This window comes from Myotis daubentonii, chromosome 18 (genome assembly GCF_963259705.1).
Source record: "Myotis daubentonii chromosome 18, mMyoDau2.1, whole genome shotgun sequence".
Classification (NCBI taxonomy): Eukaryota; Metazoa; Chordata; class Mammalia; order Chiroptera; family Vespertilionidae; genus Myotis; species Myotis daubentonii.
In genome coordinates this window covers 34,432,004-34,447,611 of record NC_081857.1, presented here as the reverse complement: position 1 = coordinate 34,447,611, position 15,608 = coordinate 34,432,004, and the positions used below count along the sequence as shown (strand labels likewise).

Below are 15,608 nucleotides of genomic sequence, written 5' to 3'. Positions count from 1 at the left end.
TTAATCTCCAAAGTTCGCTCATCTTTATAAAAATCATCTCTTTTTAAGTCCTCACCTGAGGATATTTTTCCCATTGGTTTTTAGAGAGAGTGGAAGGGAGAAGGAGAAAAAGAGAGAGAAAAACATCGATCTTACATCGATTGGTTGCCTCCCTTTACGTGTCTGGGATTGAGCTTGCACCGGGCTACATGCCCTTGAGTGGAATTAAATCTGGGACCCTTCAGTCAGGCTGACGCTCTATCCACTGAGCCAAACCGGCCAGGGCTGTAAAGATCATCTTTAAGGTCCAACTTGTAAGCTGTCATTCAAGGCTAAAAAGGAAATCCTAGGAATTGGAGTAGACTTATAGAAGAGGTATGCCAAGTGGAGCTGAGTCCCATACACTCAGCTTTTGGCAGCTGCAGCCCTGGAATGACAGTCTGCCTGGCGTGTGCCAAAGAGTGTACTGCACATGAGTGGGGGTAAGGGAAGGAGGCCAGGCACCGGGCCTGGGGGGCACCCCTCCCCCTCAGTGGCAGCTGTCTAAGGAGCCGACTGGACAAACACTGCCTGTTTGTTGTTGCTGCTGAGGACGCTCTGAGAAGAGGCTCAACTTTGGAAAATTGAGATCAGCATTCAGGACAGACTGTACCGTGAATCAGCATCTACCCCACAAATACTTGGTACTCCCCGGGGATGAATGATGGTTCGGTGTGCAGAGGGGGTGCCTGGGAAGCTGGGCAGGGCTGGACTTTGGTTTGATAAACATACTACAAATTGCGTTTCGCATTTCTGCCCACAGCGTCGAGTTTACAAGTTAGTCTGATGAGCCGTCAACCGCAAGTGAAATTAACCAGCACCGTTGACCTGGCCTGCATAGTGGGGGCCGGCTACTCTGACCTCCAGGTACCACTCACCGTGACATGGCAGTTCCAGCCCGCTGGCTCTCACGTCTCTCACCAGCTCATTCGAGTCACTCATAATGGCACCATTGAGTGGGGGGACTTCCCGTCCCAGTTCCAAAGGAGGACAAAGATTTCACAGTCTTCGTTTCGTTCTCAACTCTTAATCCACGAGGCCACCGAGGAAGAGGCGGGAGTATATCAGTGTAAGGTGGAGGTTTATGACAGAAATTCCCTGCCCATGAATGGCCCAGCGAGGGCTTCTGCCAGCTCTCACCCCCTGAGGATAGTCATCTCTTTACCAGGTAATCACCACTCAAAATTAATCCCTGCTCTTTTTTTTTTTTTTAACCTCAGCTGAGAATATTTTTTTCCTTTAATTTTTTAGAGAGAGTGGAAGGGGATGAGGGGGAGAGATACAGAGAGACAGAGAGACACACACACACATTGATTGGTTGCCTCCCACACATGCCCTGACTGGAGCTGGGGATCAAACCTGCAACCGAGGTATGTGCCTTTGACCGGGAATCAAACCTGGGACCCTTTGGTGCACCAGCAGATGCTCTAACCATTGAACAACATCAGCCAGGGCAATCCCTGCTTTTTAAAAAAAAAAAAAAAATACTACTCCCACTTTGGGTAAGTTACAGAATTCAAACACGAAATGCCTCTCCCTGTGTTTGTACTGCATACATCAGCACCACATATAAGCGATATCTAGGCTAACACTGTGTTAGTATGCACAAAATGACCATGCTGGTTGTTAAAACATTGAAATAGTTCCACACCAACTAATAATAACTGTTCCTCCCTGCCCCTTCTCCATCTTTCCACAAGTCCCCACCAGCCAGCAACCCAAGAGTAGTACCACATGGCACAGCGGGGACCTCTAGGGCTAGCACCAGTGGTGTGGGTCATGTACATTTCATCAGAATGTATTTATCCACTTACTTTAATGGGTTGATGTATATGAGTTAGAGAATTTATGATTATTGGCCAATATAATTTACCTTGTCAGTTGCTAATAGAGCATAGAGGTTAAAAGCAAGACAACCTGGCCAAGTTCTGCTGTGTCGAGTATCTTCTTTCATGACTTTCGTTCTCTCAGGGAAGAGTGTTCGAGAGCCTTTGAGGTCAGTTAGATCTGACAAGCACTGGGTAGCAGCATGGCTTTGGCCGAGTCACTTAACCTGCCCAAGCCTTGGTACCTCTGCTAATGTGCAATTTAAAGGTGGTGGCACGCGTAATGTGCCTAGCACAGTGCCTGACGCACCAAGCGGATGCTCAAACGTGGTGGCTGTCATTGTCCTGTCTGCTGCTCAGCAGTGTTTTTGGTAACAGTAATGGTCTCCATGTTGATGAACTCGTGCCTTAATTTACTTGTCCTTTCTGTGGATTTTGAAATTGTTGGTCCAAACCTTTCTTCTTGAAACTTCTTTTTTTCTTGACCTTGTGATACAAGTTTTTCTTGGTTTCCCTCCTAACGCTCCGACTGCTCCTTCTCATTCTGTTTTGCAGAATTCTCCTCCTCCACTGATCCATCCCTTGGGGTTTCATCCTCAGGTTGCTCTCTTCTCATTCTATACCCTCTCCTGAAGTGGGCTTATACCTACCCCCGGATTCAACCTATATCCTGCCAACTCCCAGACCCATTATCTTGAAAGACTCCTTTTCTGATCTCCAGACATGTCTATGCAGCTGCCTCCAAGACATGTCTACACTCAATATGTCAAAACATAAATGCACCATTGTTATCCCCCCAAAGCTACTTCTCCTCCATTGCCCTTTATGTCCCCACCACCCACCAGTGGCACACATGGGAAGCCCGAGTGATCCACCACTCCTCCGTGCTCACCTCATATCCACACTCCCATAGCACGACCTGCAAGGTCCTTTATGATTTGGTACATTTTATGTCTCTCCAGCATCATCTCCTTCCACTTTCCATCTTGAATTTGAGCCCCAGCCACCCTGAATTACTTGCAGTTCCTCAAATACTCTATGTTCTCTCTCATTTTCAAAGTCTTTGTTCCAGTTGCTTCTTTTGTATAGAATTTCTTAACTCCTTCTCCATCAGTCTAATTCCTATGAACCCTTATGACTTAGCTTAGAGCTATTTCCTCCAGGAAGCGTCCCTCACTCCCACCATTGGGTGAGGTGGTCCTGGAGTGTGCTTCGATGGCCACTCCTGCATACCTTTCCTGCGTGGGTGACACAATCCTATCACCTCTAAGGCTCTGTCCTTGCACTAGTCCTTCCCTCTGGACTGTGAACCCACCGAGGGGAGGGATCCACAGAGCCTGGAATAGTCTAGCACATAACATAGTATGTGCTTAATAAACGCTTATTGAAGGGAGAGCAACACCAATAAGCAGCTACAAAAGTAGAATCAGTGATGTCAACATGAAGTTAGACTAAGACACAGGTTCTCAACCTGTGGGTCGCGACCCCTTTGAGGGTCAAACGACCCTTTCACGGGGGTCACCTAAGACCATTGGAAAACACATATATAATTACATATTGTTTTTGTGATTAATCACTGTGCTTTAATTATGTTCAAATTTGTAACAATGAAAATACATCCTGCATATCAGATATTTACATGACGATTCATAACAGTAGCAAATTACAGTTATGAAGTAGCAACGAAAATAATTTTATGGTTGGGGGTCACCACAACATGAGGAACTGTATTAAAGGGTCGCGGCATTAGGAAGGTTGAGAACCACTGGACTAAGATCTGGAAGCCAGGTTTTATCATTCATCTTTCTGACTAAGCAGAAAAGCTGTTGGGGTTAAAGAATAGTTGATTCCATATGTATATGATATTCCCACAGTTGAGTGGCTGCATAGAGACATATAAATCTTTTTTTTTTTGTCGTCACTCAATGGGTTTCTTTCTTGAGACATACAATTTTAATAGCCCACATACAACTTCCTTTTGTTTACCCATGTTTGAAGGCACATACAACTGGACTGGCAAATTGTGAATCCAAGGGTGTGCTGGCTAGTGAACACACAGACAAAGAACTTCCTCTCCCTTTGCATTATAAAAGGCTACAGAAGAGAAGATGTCTGTGCTTAAACACTGAGGCGCTATCCTGTGGAAGATTGGGCTTTTCTGTATGACTCTTCCTTACTGCCCCGCCCGCCTGTCCCCTCCCCCTGGGCAAGGGTAAAACCAGGACCGTGGATGGAGGCTGTGGAGAGGTAAAACTCACCTTGACATCAGGAAGAATTTTCTAGTGGCAGAGCTGTCTGAAGACGGAATAGGCCGCTTTGTCAGGTAGTGAGTTGTCGGAGGCTGAATGAGCTGTCAGTGGGGCTGCTGGAGAGGGAGTTCACACATCTGAGGGATGGAGGAGGTATTGCTCTAGTTGGCCTCTACTGTGTATCTTCTCCCTTGAAGCTCTGTCTTCTAACAAAGTAAAATATGTCGCTGCTTCCATTCTTTTAATTTAGAGAGCAAGCTACAAGTGAACTCCAGCAGTCAAGCCCAAGAGCTTGCCATCAACTCCAACGCCGCCGTGGAATGTAGCATCTTATCCAAGACGACTGGGCACCTGCAGTTGGCCGTTATTTGGTACTTCTCTCCCATTTCCTCTAACGCATCCTGGCTGAGGATCCTGGAAACGGACCAAACCAATGTTGTAAAATATGGGGATGAATTTCATACCCCTCGGCGAAAACAAAAATTCCACACCGAGAAACTTTCCCAAGACATGTTTCAGCTACACATTCTGAACGTGGAAGACAGCGATCAGGGCAGATACCGCTGCGCAGTGCAGGAGTGGCTCTTGTCTGCAAATGGCACTGGGTACAAGCTTGGAGAGGAGACATCGGGTGTGACGGAACTGAAACTCAGGCCCACAGGTAAACTTGGGAGTGTACTCGCACGTCTTTCTGTAGGGTTGCCATCTTCTCTCAGTCAGCTGTTCTTTGGACTGATCACATGAAGGTAAAAATAGGACCTAGAGTCCTAGGAATCATGTCCTACACAATGACGGTAGGACCCAGAAACCCCCCAGAGGGGGGCGGGGGGTCACCTAAGGTGAATCAATCTGAGGATTCAGGGGCTTGCAGGGGAGTAAGAGTCCTTTGATTGGTTTGCCGAGCAGCCTGGCAGCCTGGTCCAGGCAGCTACCCAGGGTATCATATCTTCAGATCTCTACTAGTATAATAACAAGCTGTGTCATTCCAGTGGGCTCTATTGTAATTTGGCAGAGAAAGAGTAAAAGAAGCATATTTCTCCCACTGTGAACAGAAACTGTACAACTCTACAGGGATGTGTGCAGAAATTGCTTTTCAACATTTGGCTGCCTAAACAGAAGGAGAGGAAGAGTAGTTAACCGTTGGAATGGCTTACTGAGGGGATCGCCTCTGCCTCAGGAGATCTTTAAAAATGTAATAGGAGTTCCACCCATTGCATTGGCCTGAGAGAGCTGCGGTCCCATGTGGGCAGGGTTGAGCAGACCTCTCAGCCTTCCATGGGTCACCTCCAGTGTTGATTAACATTAAATGAATGTCACGGCTAAGGGTTGGGAACTGGACGAGATCCAACAGCACAATGCAGATAAGTTCATCTACTTTGGCACTTAAGGTTCTATTTTTGATGTAACATCAACCGCAAGATTTACTGAGCTTTGCTGTGTGTTAGGCGGTTAGGAATACACAGATATAAGGCACAGCTCTTGCCCGAAGGAGCTCACAGTCTGCTAGGGCCGTAGGGAGCCCCTCTGGCTCCCCTTCTCACTGTTCTTCAGACCCTTCTTCCTCTCCCTGCTAAACGTGGGTGTTCCTCAGGGCTGGATCCTGGGCCCATTCTTCTCCTTCTTCCCTGCTCTCTTCAGAGCTTCATAAACACTGCCTTGATTCCAGCTGCCGACTTCAATGAACTGGCTCTAGGTCTCTATTCTTAGCCTGGCCTCCTGAGCTCCGGGGTTTTTAACCAGCGGCCCGCTGGGCATTGCTACTTGGATGCCTCAGAGTCCCTCACACTCAGTATGTCCTATATTGCATTTAGCCTCTCTGCTGTCCCATCAGCTCGTGCACACTCAGCATTCTCCATCTGCGGGGCTGGCATCCCTTCCTCCCCGTTGTCTAAGCCAAATCTTTTTTTTTTTTTTTAATATATTTTTATTGATTTCAGAGAGGAAGGGAGAGGGAGAGAGAGATAGAAACATCAATGATGAGAGAGAATCATTGATCGGCCGCCTCCTGGACGCCCCCTACTGGGGATCGAGCCTGCAACCTGGGCATGTGCCCTTGACTGGAATCAAACCGAGGACCTATCCACCGAGCCAAGCCAGCTAGGGCTAAGCCAAATCTTGACAATGTGTGCAAGTCCCTTTAAGGAGGCAGCCACTGCTGAGCTCAAGCCAGAGCTTCCCACTCAAGTATGGGGGCTCAGTGTTGTCCAGTCGTTTAGTATAGCAAGAAAGGCCTACAGGTTTTGTGTGTGTGTGTGTGTGTGTGTGACATGGCTCATTTTGAGGCAAATTCAAATCCTTTTAAAATCAGAGAGTGTCAAACAAAACATATTTGGGTGTGGCTGCTGCAGTGGCCAGCTGAGCACCCTGGTGTCAGGAGTGGGTTAAGGAAGAGGCCCAGGGTAAGATCCTGAGAAGGGACATTTGTAAGAGGGACATTTTCTCTGAAATCAGGAGAGGAGAGGAGTTCAAGAAGAAAATGAACTTCGGTGACAAAAACCACAGAGGGCACTGGAGCAGGAAATCAGGCCCTTACTGGGGACCTGGCCGGAGGGTGGTAGTGGCATTGGAGGGCTGGCTGCAATAACGTAGTACTTTGCAGGGAGGAAGCAGGTAAATACTAGTTTATCACATAAGCTAGTATTTCCCATGCTTTGCCATCCAGAGAAGGAAAGAGTAAAGAATGGGAACTGAAAAGGAATCCAGGACCAGGCAGAGTTGTTCTTTTTTGTTTTCTCTTTATTGTTGAAAGTATTATAGATGACCCCCCCCTTCCCCCCATTGTCCCCTTCTAGCCTGCACCTGCCCCCCCCCGCCCCCCCCCCAGGCCCTCACCACACAAAGAGAGATTAATACATTTGTTTGTAGGAGAGTTTAGCATTTAGTACATACTATGCTTTCTTTTTTGTTTGTTTGTTTGTAACTACTCTAGCCTTCATTACAACTCCTTACCTGATGAGAGAGAAAAAAAATTTTTAAGTGAGTGTCAAAATCTGTTTAAAACTTAGTCTAATCCAATAAGGTAAATGGTCTCCTCGAGTAGTATTCTAACACTTGTACAAAAATGGTCAGTCTCTCAGACAACCTCCTCCTTCCCAGATGTGTGGGAGGAGGGTGATTTGCTAAGAGGGAAGGGCAAGGTGGAATAGCTGACTTGAGGGATCGGGGGGTGGGGGGTGAGGGGATGAGGGATGGGGGCGGAGGGCAGTTTTGACTGGTCCCCCTGGGAAGCAGAAGAGACAGGCGACAGGGAGAAGTAAAAGCAGCAGGCAGAGCACCCACCAAAGCTGGGTGTCTTTCAGCGGCAGGTCAGGCAGATAAGAGGTATGGCTAAAGGATGGAAGTGGCTGGTTTGATTCATAGCAGAGAATGTTCTCGCAAACATCGAAGGAGGACAGAGGTCAAAGAAACGTGTTGAAGCGGAAGGACCTGATGTCTAAAGAGTATCAGCTGGACCTCCTCCGGGCGAGTGAGGTGCTTCAGAGGTGCCTGGTCTACAAGTCCGGGTTCTTCTCTAACTCACCGCCATTTTATTTCCTAGGAACTAAGGTCCGTGTCTCCAAGGTGCACTGGACAGAAAATGCTACGGAGCACGGAGAGGCGGCCATGCACTGCGGCCTGGAGAGCGCGGGCGGCTCGGCCTCCCTGTTCTCTGTGACGTGGTACTGGGCCAGAGAACATTCTGGAAGTAAGAAGCTGGTGCACCTGCAGCACGACGGCTTGCTGGAGTATGGCGAAGAGCGGCTCAGGAGGCGCCTGCACTGTTACCGTTCGTCCCCTACAGACTTCGTCCTGAAGCTTCCTCGGGTGGAGATGGAGGATGCTGGGGAGTACTGGTGCCGGGTGGTGGAGTGGCAGCTCCATGGCACCCCAAGCAAGTGGGTCAGCCAGGCGTCGGATGAGTCGCAGCATATGGTGCTCACGGTGCTGCCCTCAGGTAACGAGGGGTCAGCCCGGCTTGGCTCATGGGCCGGAGGCCCTCTGTCTCCCCCCTTCTCCTTTCCCTCTCAGCTATGGTTGGCTCCTTCTTCAGGCTGAAAACAGTTCCAGACTCCCTAACACAGCGACCTTGCCTTTTCTCTCGGAAGTAACTTATTTGGACAGACAAGGTCTACTTGAGCTTTTAGCATAGACATTGAAATGTCAGGGGACTCCGCGCTTGCTTCCCGTCCCAAACAAAAAAGCCTTCAGCATTACATCCCCAAATAACCGAAGCGTGTGTGCAGCAGACATGCTTACCTCCTGGCTGACCTTAGATGTCAGGATGCTGATGGGGGTGCAGTGGGGGTGGGGAGGAAGGCGAGGGACCTGGCGACTTTACCTCTGATCTGGTTGAACCAATATCAGCTACATCTCTGCTCCCTGAGTCAAAATCAAAACAAAACAAGGAGGAAAAACCTTTCTCGATGACCAAGAGCCAAGCTTCTTATCTCTGTGTGCGCAGCCAACTACCAGGACTTTGATAGTCACGTGACGTGCCTCTCCTATGTGCACCTTGGAAGGCCTCAGAGGAGGAAGTGCACCTGATAGACTTGTTTACAGGCTCCAACAGGGAGGCGAGCTCCTTGAAGACCATTGGCCAAAGGGTGACCCCTCTCTGTGTGGGAAGGTCCTATCCACCTGAGCCCACAGATTCAGGAGGGAGGTGGAACAAGAGACGCTGGGGGAGAAGAAGGCACCCTTCCAGCCAGTGCCGTGCCAAGCATATCATAGCCATTTATTAAGCAGTTGTTAATGAAAGCAAAAATGTCTCCAGCCAGACCAGTAAATCTTCCCTGGCGATCAATGAGCTGGCAGAGGCTGTAGCCAGCTCGTTCTCTGAGCCACTTCTGCCCGGTGGGGTTTAAGGAGAAGGTGAGAGGTGAGCGATGAGCTAAACAAACGATGGAAAAGGGTCATCAGAGAGGCAGCGGTGTGGTCTTGGTTCCCTACCCCAGGAAGGGTACAAAGGATCGATAGAGAACATTCCTAGGACACCCGCTAGCTTTGGTGACACTCCTCAGGCGGGAGAGTGCTGCCGGGAACAAATGGGAGTTTCTCAGGAGTAGGGATAGGTGGCCGCCTCCCAGCTACCCCAGCAGGGCTTCTAGCGTGGAAGTCAAAGCTATCTGATTTGCTCCCTGGGGTTCCATCATCCTCTCCCCTGCCCATTCGTCAGTGAATTTTCCTCCCGAGCCTCCAAGCAGAATTTTTCTCCCTATCAGCTTTTCTTCCATTCCAACAATCATGGAAGTCCCACACCCCTGAGCGCATTCCCTATATGTTTTCCCATAGAAATTCCTAAGCTCTGCCAAATCAGCACTTTTTTTCAGTAGAATAGATAGTAACTGTAAAAAGTATATACTTTAGTACATAACTAAAAATCGCATCTCTTTGTGGCATCTTTATAAAACAAGTGTGAGGTTTTAAACAGATGGTCCCTGGAAAGGAAATGTTAAACATGGAGTGGTCTTTGTATCCTTCACAATTGAAGATGGCAGGAGACGAGGCTAGTGAGATGGGGGCGGTATAGATCTCAAACGTGTCTGAAGTATGAAGCTAAAGAAAGTGAACTTTATCAGAGAAGTTATGGAGTGCCATTGAACAAGTTCAAGCAGGGGAGTGACATCATCAGATGTCTGGGACCAGGTAACAAAACTGGAGCCCGTGGTTCCAGTGAAGGCAGAGATGTTAAGAGGCGTTTCCCTGGGGGAACCAACCTTGCATTTTCTTCTCCAACTTACCTCCTTAGCTGTGACGAAGCAAAGGCAGAGGCTCCAGTCTTTTAACCTCACCCTCCGACACCAGACATAGATGTGTTATTCTAGAGACTTCTCTGTGATTGATTAATGGACAAGCTATAGGGCTTCCCGGGAACTGGGTTATTTGTAGTAGAATGGTATTTGTTACTATTTCCAAGCTTTTATTTGGACAAAGATATACTTAAAAAGTGGGTCTTCACTGGAGATATGTGCGCCTACCACCCTGAAGCTTCTGGAGAGACCGTGTTATGTATCCACGCTACCCCCGTGCCCCCAACAAGGCCTGACACACGGCGCTCACCACGTGTTTGATGAAAGAATGAGCAAACCAGTCTTGTGTTGGCTGTTGTCAGGTGTTCACTTTTTGGGGGATGCACTTGTGTCAGGTTACCTAACCCTACTTTTATTTCTTGGCAGGAGCCGACTCCCCCACACGGCCACACATGGCAGTCAGTTGCCCAAGTTTTCGTGAGGGTGGGGGAAGAGTTGGTAGCCCCCCGATTGTCCCGTACCTTTCCTCCTCCGAATGTTCCCTGTGACGTGTTTGGCTGCGGGTAGAAGCATGTTATAAATTAAACCTCATGATGAAATATTCTCATTACATTTTTGGCTCAGTCTTGCACGCCTTGTACTTTGAGCTTTGGGTACTCACTTGGATTAATTCAAAATGCCAAACCGTAATGGTTTTGAATGTCACTAATTCTAACCCAGATAGGGGTGAGGCAGATGGTGGGGAATGGTGATTGCGGGATCCAGAGCAAACACTGTCCTCCCAGGAGAGGTCCTTAGGAAGCAGTGGAGCTGGCGGTTGCTAGCTGGTGGCCAATCGGTGCTGTGAAGAGCCCCCTTTGCCACCCTTTGATGGCAAACTGCTCTAAGCGGAGCAGCCTCCTCCCCATTAAGATAGTCAAGCCCCCTGACAGTGCCTTCACACTGAAAGTTAGCATCTCAGTGGCAGAAAAAGCAAATACCAGAGCTCTTTTCACCTTCTATGCCAGTGGTTCTCAACCTTCCTAATGCCACGGCCCTTTAATACAGTTCCTCCTGTTGTGGTGACCCCCAACCATAAAATTATTTTCGTTGCTACTTCATCACTGTAATTTTGCTACTGTTATGAATCGTCACGCAAATGTCTGGTATGCAGCATGTATTTTCATTGTTACAAATTGAACATAATTACAGCATAGTGATGAATCACAAAAACAATATGTAATTATATATGTGTCTTCCGATGGTCTTAGGCGACCCCTGTGAAAGGGTCGTTTGACCCCCAAAGGGGTCACGACCCACAGGTTGAGAACCGCTGTTCTATGTGCTGGCCCCATCTCCCCACCGTCACACCACCATCCTAGCAACAGTGAGTGATACGTGGGTACTGTGGACTCCCACCTCCCAATTCTCTACCTCCCATGACTAGAAAAAGAGGCCAGAGTCTCCTAAGTAATCATGTGGCTCTCAGTGAATGTCACCCTGGGGGCTGAGGGCTCAGGGATTCAAGGAAGAGACGTGGCCTGTGGAAGGACAGGACCAAGCCTGTGGCCCCGGAGAGGAATCAGCAGGCTCAGCCTGTTTTCTCTCTGATCTCTCCGAGAAAGTTGCCTGTGATTTTCCTAACTTTCTCAGTAGCATCCTAGCTGATATTTATTCCTTGCTGACTCAACAAATGCACTAGGCACTATGTGAAATGCTTTATTATGCATTATCTCATTGCGACTCTAGAAATTATTATCCTCATTTGATTGATGAGGGAACTAATGATTAGAGTGGATAAATAACGTGTCCAATGCCAGTCATGATGAGTGGAAGAGCCAGGATTTGAAGCCAGCTCTCCAAGACACTATGGTAGGTGCTCAGTCACCACTCTGCACAGGAATAGTATGAAGTACCAAGGCCCTTAACCTTTGGTCTCTTCAGCATCTCTGTCTGGGCCTCCTCCTCCTCTTTTTTTTTTTAAATTTTTAAAATTTTAGGGAGATAGAGAAAGAGATTTGTTTTTCCACTTACTTATACATTCCTTGGATGATTCTTGTATGTGCCCTGACCAGGGGTCAAACCCACAACCTTGGCATATCGGTTCCATGCTCTAAGCAAGAACCACTCGGGCAGGGCTATCTGTCCTTCTTAACCAAATGCCCTCAAATCTATTCAGATAAGATGTGCGAGAATTGCTGTAATCAAGCAGGGCCTTAGAGAGGGGTTAGATAGGATGTGGAGAGGGGGTGATGAAGGATTCAAATCTAGCTTTTCAGAAACCAAAACCAGATTTAAGGTGGAGAATTAAACGAGACCAGAGAAAATGCAGACAATGAAGCCCTGCAGCGCCTTGTCAGCCCTGTTCAGCGATGACCTTCACTCTGTGTAAGAAGAGGGCAGGCACGCCCCTGGGTCCCTGTGTGTGGAATTCACTCTCTTAATTGATTCATCCATCAGTCTCCATTGATGACCTGTGGACAAAGCGCTGCACAGAAAAGATGCATGAGACATAGGCCCTGTCCTCCCGGAGTTGCCAGTGCAGAGGTTGGACAAGTGTCTAGAGATTCTTGACTTCCAACAAAGACACGTACATCAAGGAGCAAAATGCATCAGTCATACCAAAACATGGAATCCTTGTAGTATATGGTTATCAAAATGACCTCGGGATTTGTTGTTTTCATCTCAACGAGTTTACATCCCAAGAATCCTATAGCTTAACCTCTAAAAAAAGAAGTTTCTTATGTTCTTACAAATTTCCCTTGAAAGCACAGCTCCTGTTAGCACCAGATTTTCTGAACAGCCCTGGTTTTGAATATCCTGTCATCAGTAAACGTAGCTGAAGGCTACATTTGGCAGTTGGTGTCTCAGGAAACATGTGTCTCTCTCTGCATCAAGAGACTGTAAGCCTGGTCCTGACCCAGTAACTCAAGGTCCTGTGTCCTGGAGCCTGTGGGGGTGTGGTCCTCCCGTCTGCTTCCCTGGCTGTGTGGCCAGGGCCCGCTGTGGGGCTGCATGTATGTGCTCCCTGTGTCAGGTGCTGCCAGCGCCTCCCCACGGACTGCAGCTACGGATGGGGTGTCTTCAGCAAGCCTTTCTATATAGCATCCTCTGCCCCCGGCAGCCCAATGTAGTTCAGATCGGCAGACGTTATCAAGCACATGTGCTAAGCGCTGTAGGGCCTGTAGAAACAGATGGCACCGTCAGACATACCTGTGATGGGACAAAAGAGATGGTTAGAAGGGGATTGAAAGAGATCTGAACAGGTAGGTCTGAGTGGAAGCGGATAGAAGGGAACTGTCTCTGAGATGACAGGACCTCCTGGGGGAGGAAGAGGGCCCAGAGGGTTCGGGTGCAGAGCGCATGCCAGGGGGAGGCGGCAGTAAGAACAGCACAGGAAAGGAGCTGAATGGAGGGGGCCTGGGGAGTGAGACCAGTTTGGAGGTGCTATTTTATGAGGCCCGTGCATGTGAGAGAGAGAGGGGAGGGGAGGGGAGGGATTAGGAAACAGCAGCAGTGGGAATAACTCAGTGAAAACATCGGGACCGGTGGCAGAGTTGAGAACGAGGGTTGAATTATAGATATCTTTTCTGAGGAAAGAAGATTAAAGGAGAGGTTTTTCTTTTTTGTTTTGCGTTTCCTCCTGGCTGCTAGTTTTAAGTAGGTCTTTGGAGCCTGCGGCGGTTGGAAATTGCTGGGCGAGGGGGTAGGTTGGAAGAGCACCCTCGGAGTTCTGGGCTCCCACACTCCCCGCTTGCTCCTCACATGTGACTCAAGGGGCCGGCTGCTCTCTGGGTGTCATTTTCACGTGTGTTTGCCTGTAACCGTGACTCCCAGAAATGTGTAAGACTGGTTAGTGCAAGTAAGTGGGAGGCTAATGATCCTCTTTGTTTCTCTCTTTTTGTCGCAGAGCCCTCGTTTCCTTCCAGGATCTGCTCGTCGGCACCTTTGATCTATTTTTTATTCATCTGCCCCTTCCTTGTGTTCCTTCTGCTCGTCTCCACCCTCGGCCTCTACTGGAAGGCCGGGAAGTCGTCAGCACTGAGGCTAACCTCCCAGAGAGAAAAGGCCCTCTGGGTGGGCATGAAGGGGGCTGGCGATGGGCCGGCCACCACGGAGAAGGAGGAAGAGGAGGACAGTTGAATCCCAAGAGGCGTGCAGCCTTGTGAAGAGTGTGGACTTTGCAGTGGGACTGATCAGACCAGGGCTGAATCCTGGTTCTGCCCTTCTCTGTATCTGTGGCCTTGGGTAAGTTACCCAGGAATCGGAGGAAACAGGTTATTGAGCGTGTATGTGGTGCCAGGCACTGTTACATGTTTCTTTATGTGTGACCTCATCTACCCTTTGCATCCCCCCAACAGTGAGGAGCTAGATGGCCTCAGTACCCCGTTTTCATTCACCATGCCTCCCAGAGGTTCAGGTTTAATATCTGTGAGCAGAGGAGGCCTGCCCTCACACAGCCTCTGGGAGATGAAGTGAGACCCTACAGCTGTGCCCAGGGGGAGCTGCCCTCAGCTCTCCTAGCTCTTCCATCACTGGATCCCTGGAGACACCAGGAGTGACCTGTCCCACTGGCTCCAGGTAATCCTTAGCCTCCAGGGGAGAGGAGTAGGGAAGGGATGCCAGCGAGGCAAAAGGAATTAGGGATATGCCCTTCATTCCCAGTAAATCTGCCTCCAACAAGAACGTGACTTCCTTCGAGGCAGAAATCTCATCTGTAAATGCCACTCAAGAGCTCTGCATAGCAGGTGCGTCATCAATATTGGTTCTTTGATTAAATGATAAAGCATTTTGTAGCCTGAGTTTCTTTATTTGTTTTTTTCCATTTTCTCTGTAAGACTTATTGAGTCATTGCTAAGGAAAAGCTTTTTTCTTTTTTCAATTTTGCGACAGTGCCTCAGTCAGTCCCCCAAGGCCTCATATCATAGCTTCCGTTTCTCCCCATCCCTAAAGTCTCTCTGGCTCCTGGCTCTCAGCCAGTGCCTGATTTTCTTTAACCCGACAGCACTCTGGGGCTATGGTAGTTATTTGGGGGAGGAGGGGTCCATACTGTCACCATCCCCTCCCACTCCAGCGGGGTCTAGAAGTTCAAGGGGGACAGCCAGTCAAGTCTGGTTCCTCAGGATCCCCTATTCTCAGCCAGGAAAAGTCAAGAGGATAATTGGGGTGGGGGAGGGGGGGAGGAGAAGGGGTGTTCATGGTTTAAGACTTTCAACAACTGTGCCCCAGGAGAGGACAACTGTCCCCACTGGGCCTGAGGTCCCTTCCCTTTGTTTCAAAAGCTGCTCCAGCCAGAACTGAAAATCAATCAGTGTCACCTAACAGACTTGAGAAAACATCTACTTATTATCTAAGTGGCCGACAGCATTGCTGTAACACTCGGTAATTTGCATTTCCAAGGAGAGCAATTTATTTTTAATTATTTTATCAGGCACAGACGTCCTCTCCAAACATAATTAGTTCCTTTGCTGGGGAATTATCAGTGGCTATGAGAACTCCCACTGTAGACCTACTGGTTCCTTAACTTCACCTCCCTTTACGGCCTCGTTTGAAATACTCCAAATGTTTCCCTAAACACGTCAGCACACTGTTCCTTTCTCTCAGGAAAGGGAGCATAGCTTTCAGAGAACAAAGCTCAAGTTAAGACTTCTTAGAAAGTATGATTAATGCCTCCCCCTCCCCATTTTTTCCAGAAACCTCTATTTTCATTGGGATATTGAAGGGAAAGAGAGCAGAACTGAGCCCAGGCAGAGAATCAGTGGTTTCTGGTGCTTCCCCTCCCTCCACTGCCTCTCGCTCCACCTGGA

The 15,608-nt window shown here is 48.6% G+C and overlaps 1 protein-coding gene across 1 annotated transcript in view; it reads left to right on the top strand.

Annotated features, from left to right (window-relative positions):
* CD101 (CD101 molecule) overlaps nt 1–14,597 on the top strand; it is a 32,623-nt gene extending 18,026 nt beyond the window's left edge. The window contains exons 6-9 of the mRNA XM_059673415.1: nt 782–1,186; nt 4,344–4,754; nt 7,632–8,027; nt 13,712–14,597. Coding sequence (XP_059529398.1) covers nt 782–1,186; nt 4,344–4,754; nt 7,632–8,027; nt 13,712–13,944 — 1,445 coding nt within the window. The 3' untranslated portion in view covers nt 13,945–14,597. The remainder of the gene's footprint in view (nt 1–781; nt 1,187–4,343; nt 4,755–7,631; nt 8,028–13,711) is intronic.
* Nucleotides 14,598–15,608: the final 1,011 nt, after the last annotated feature.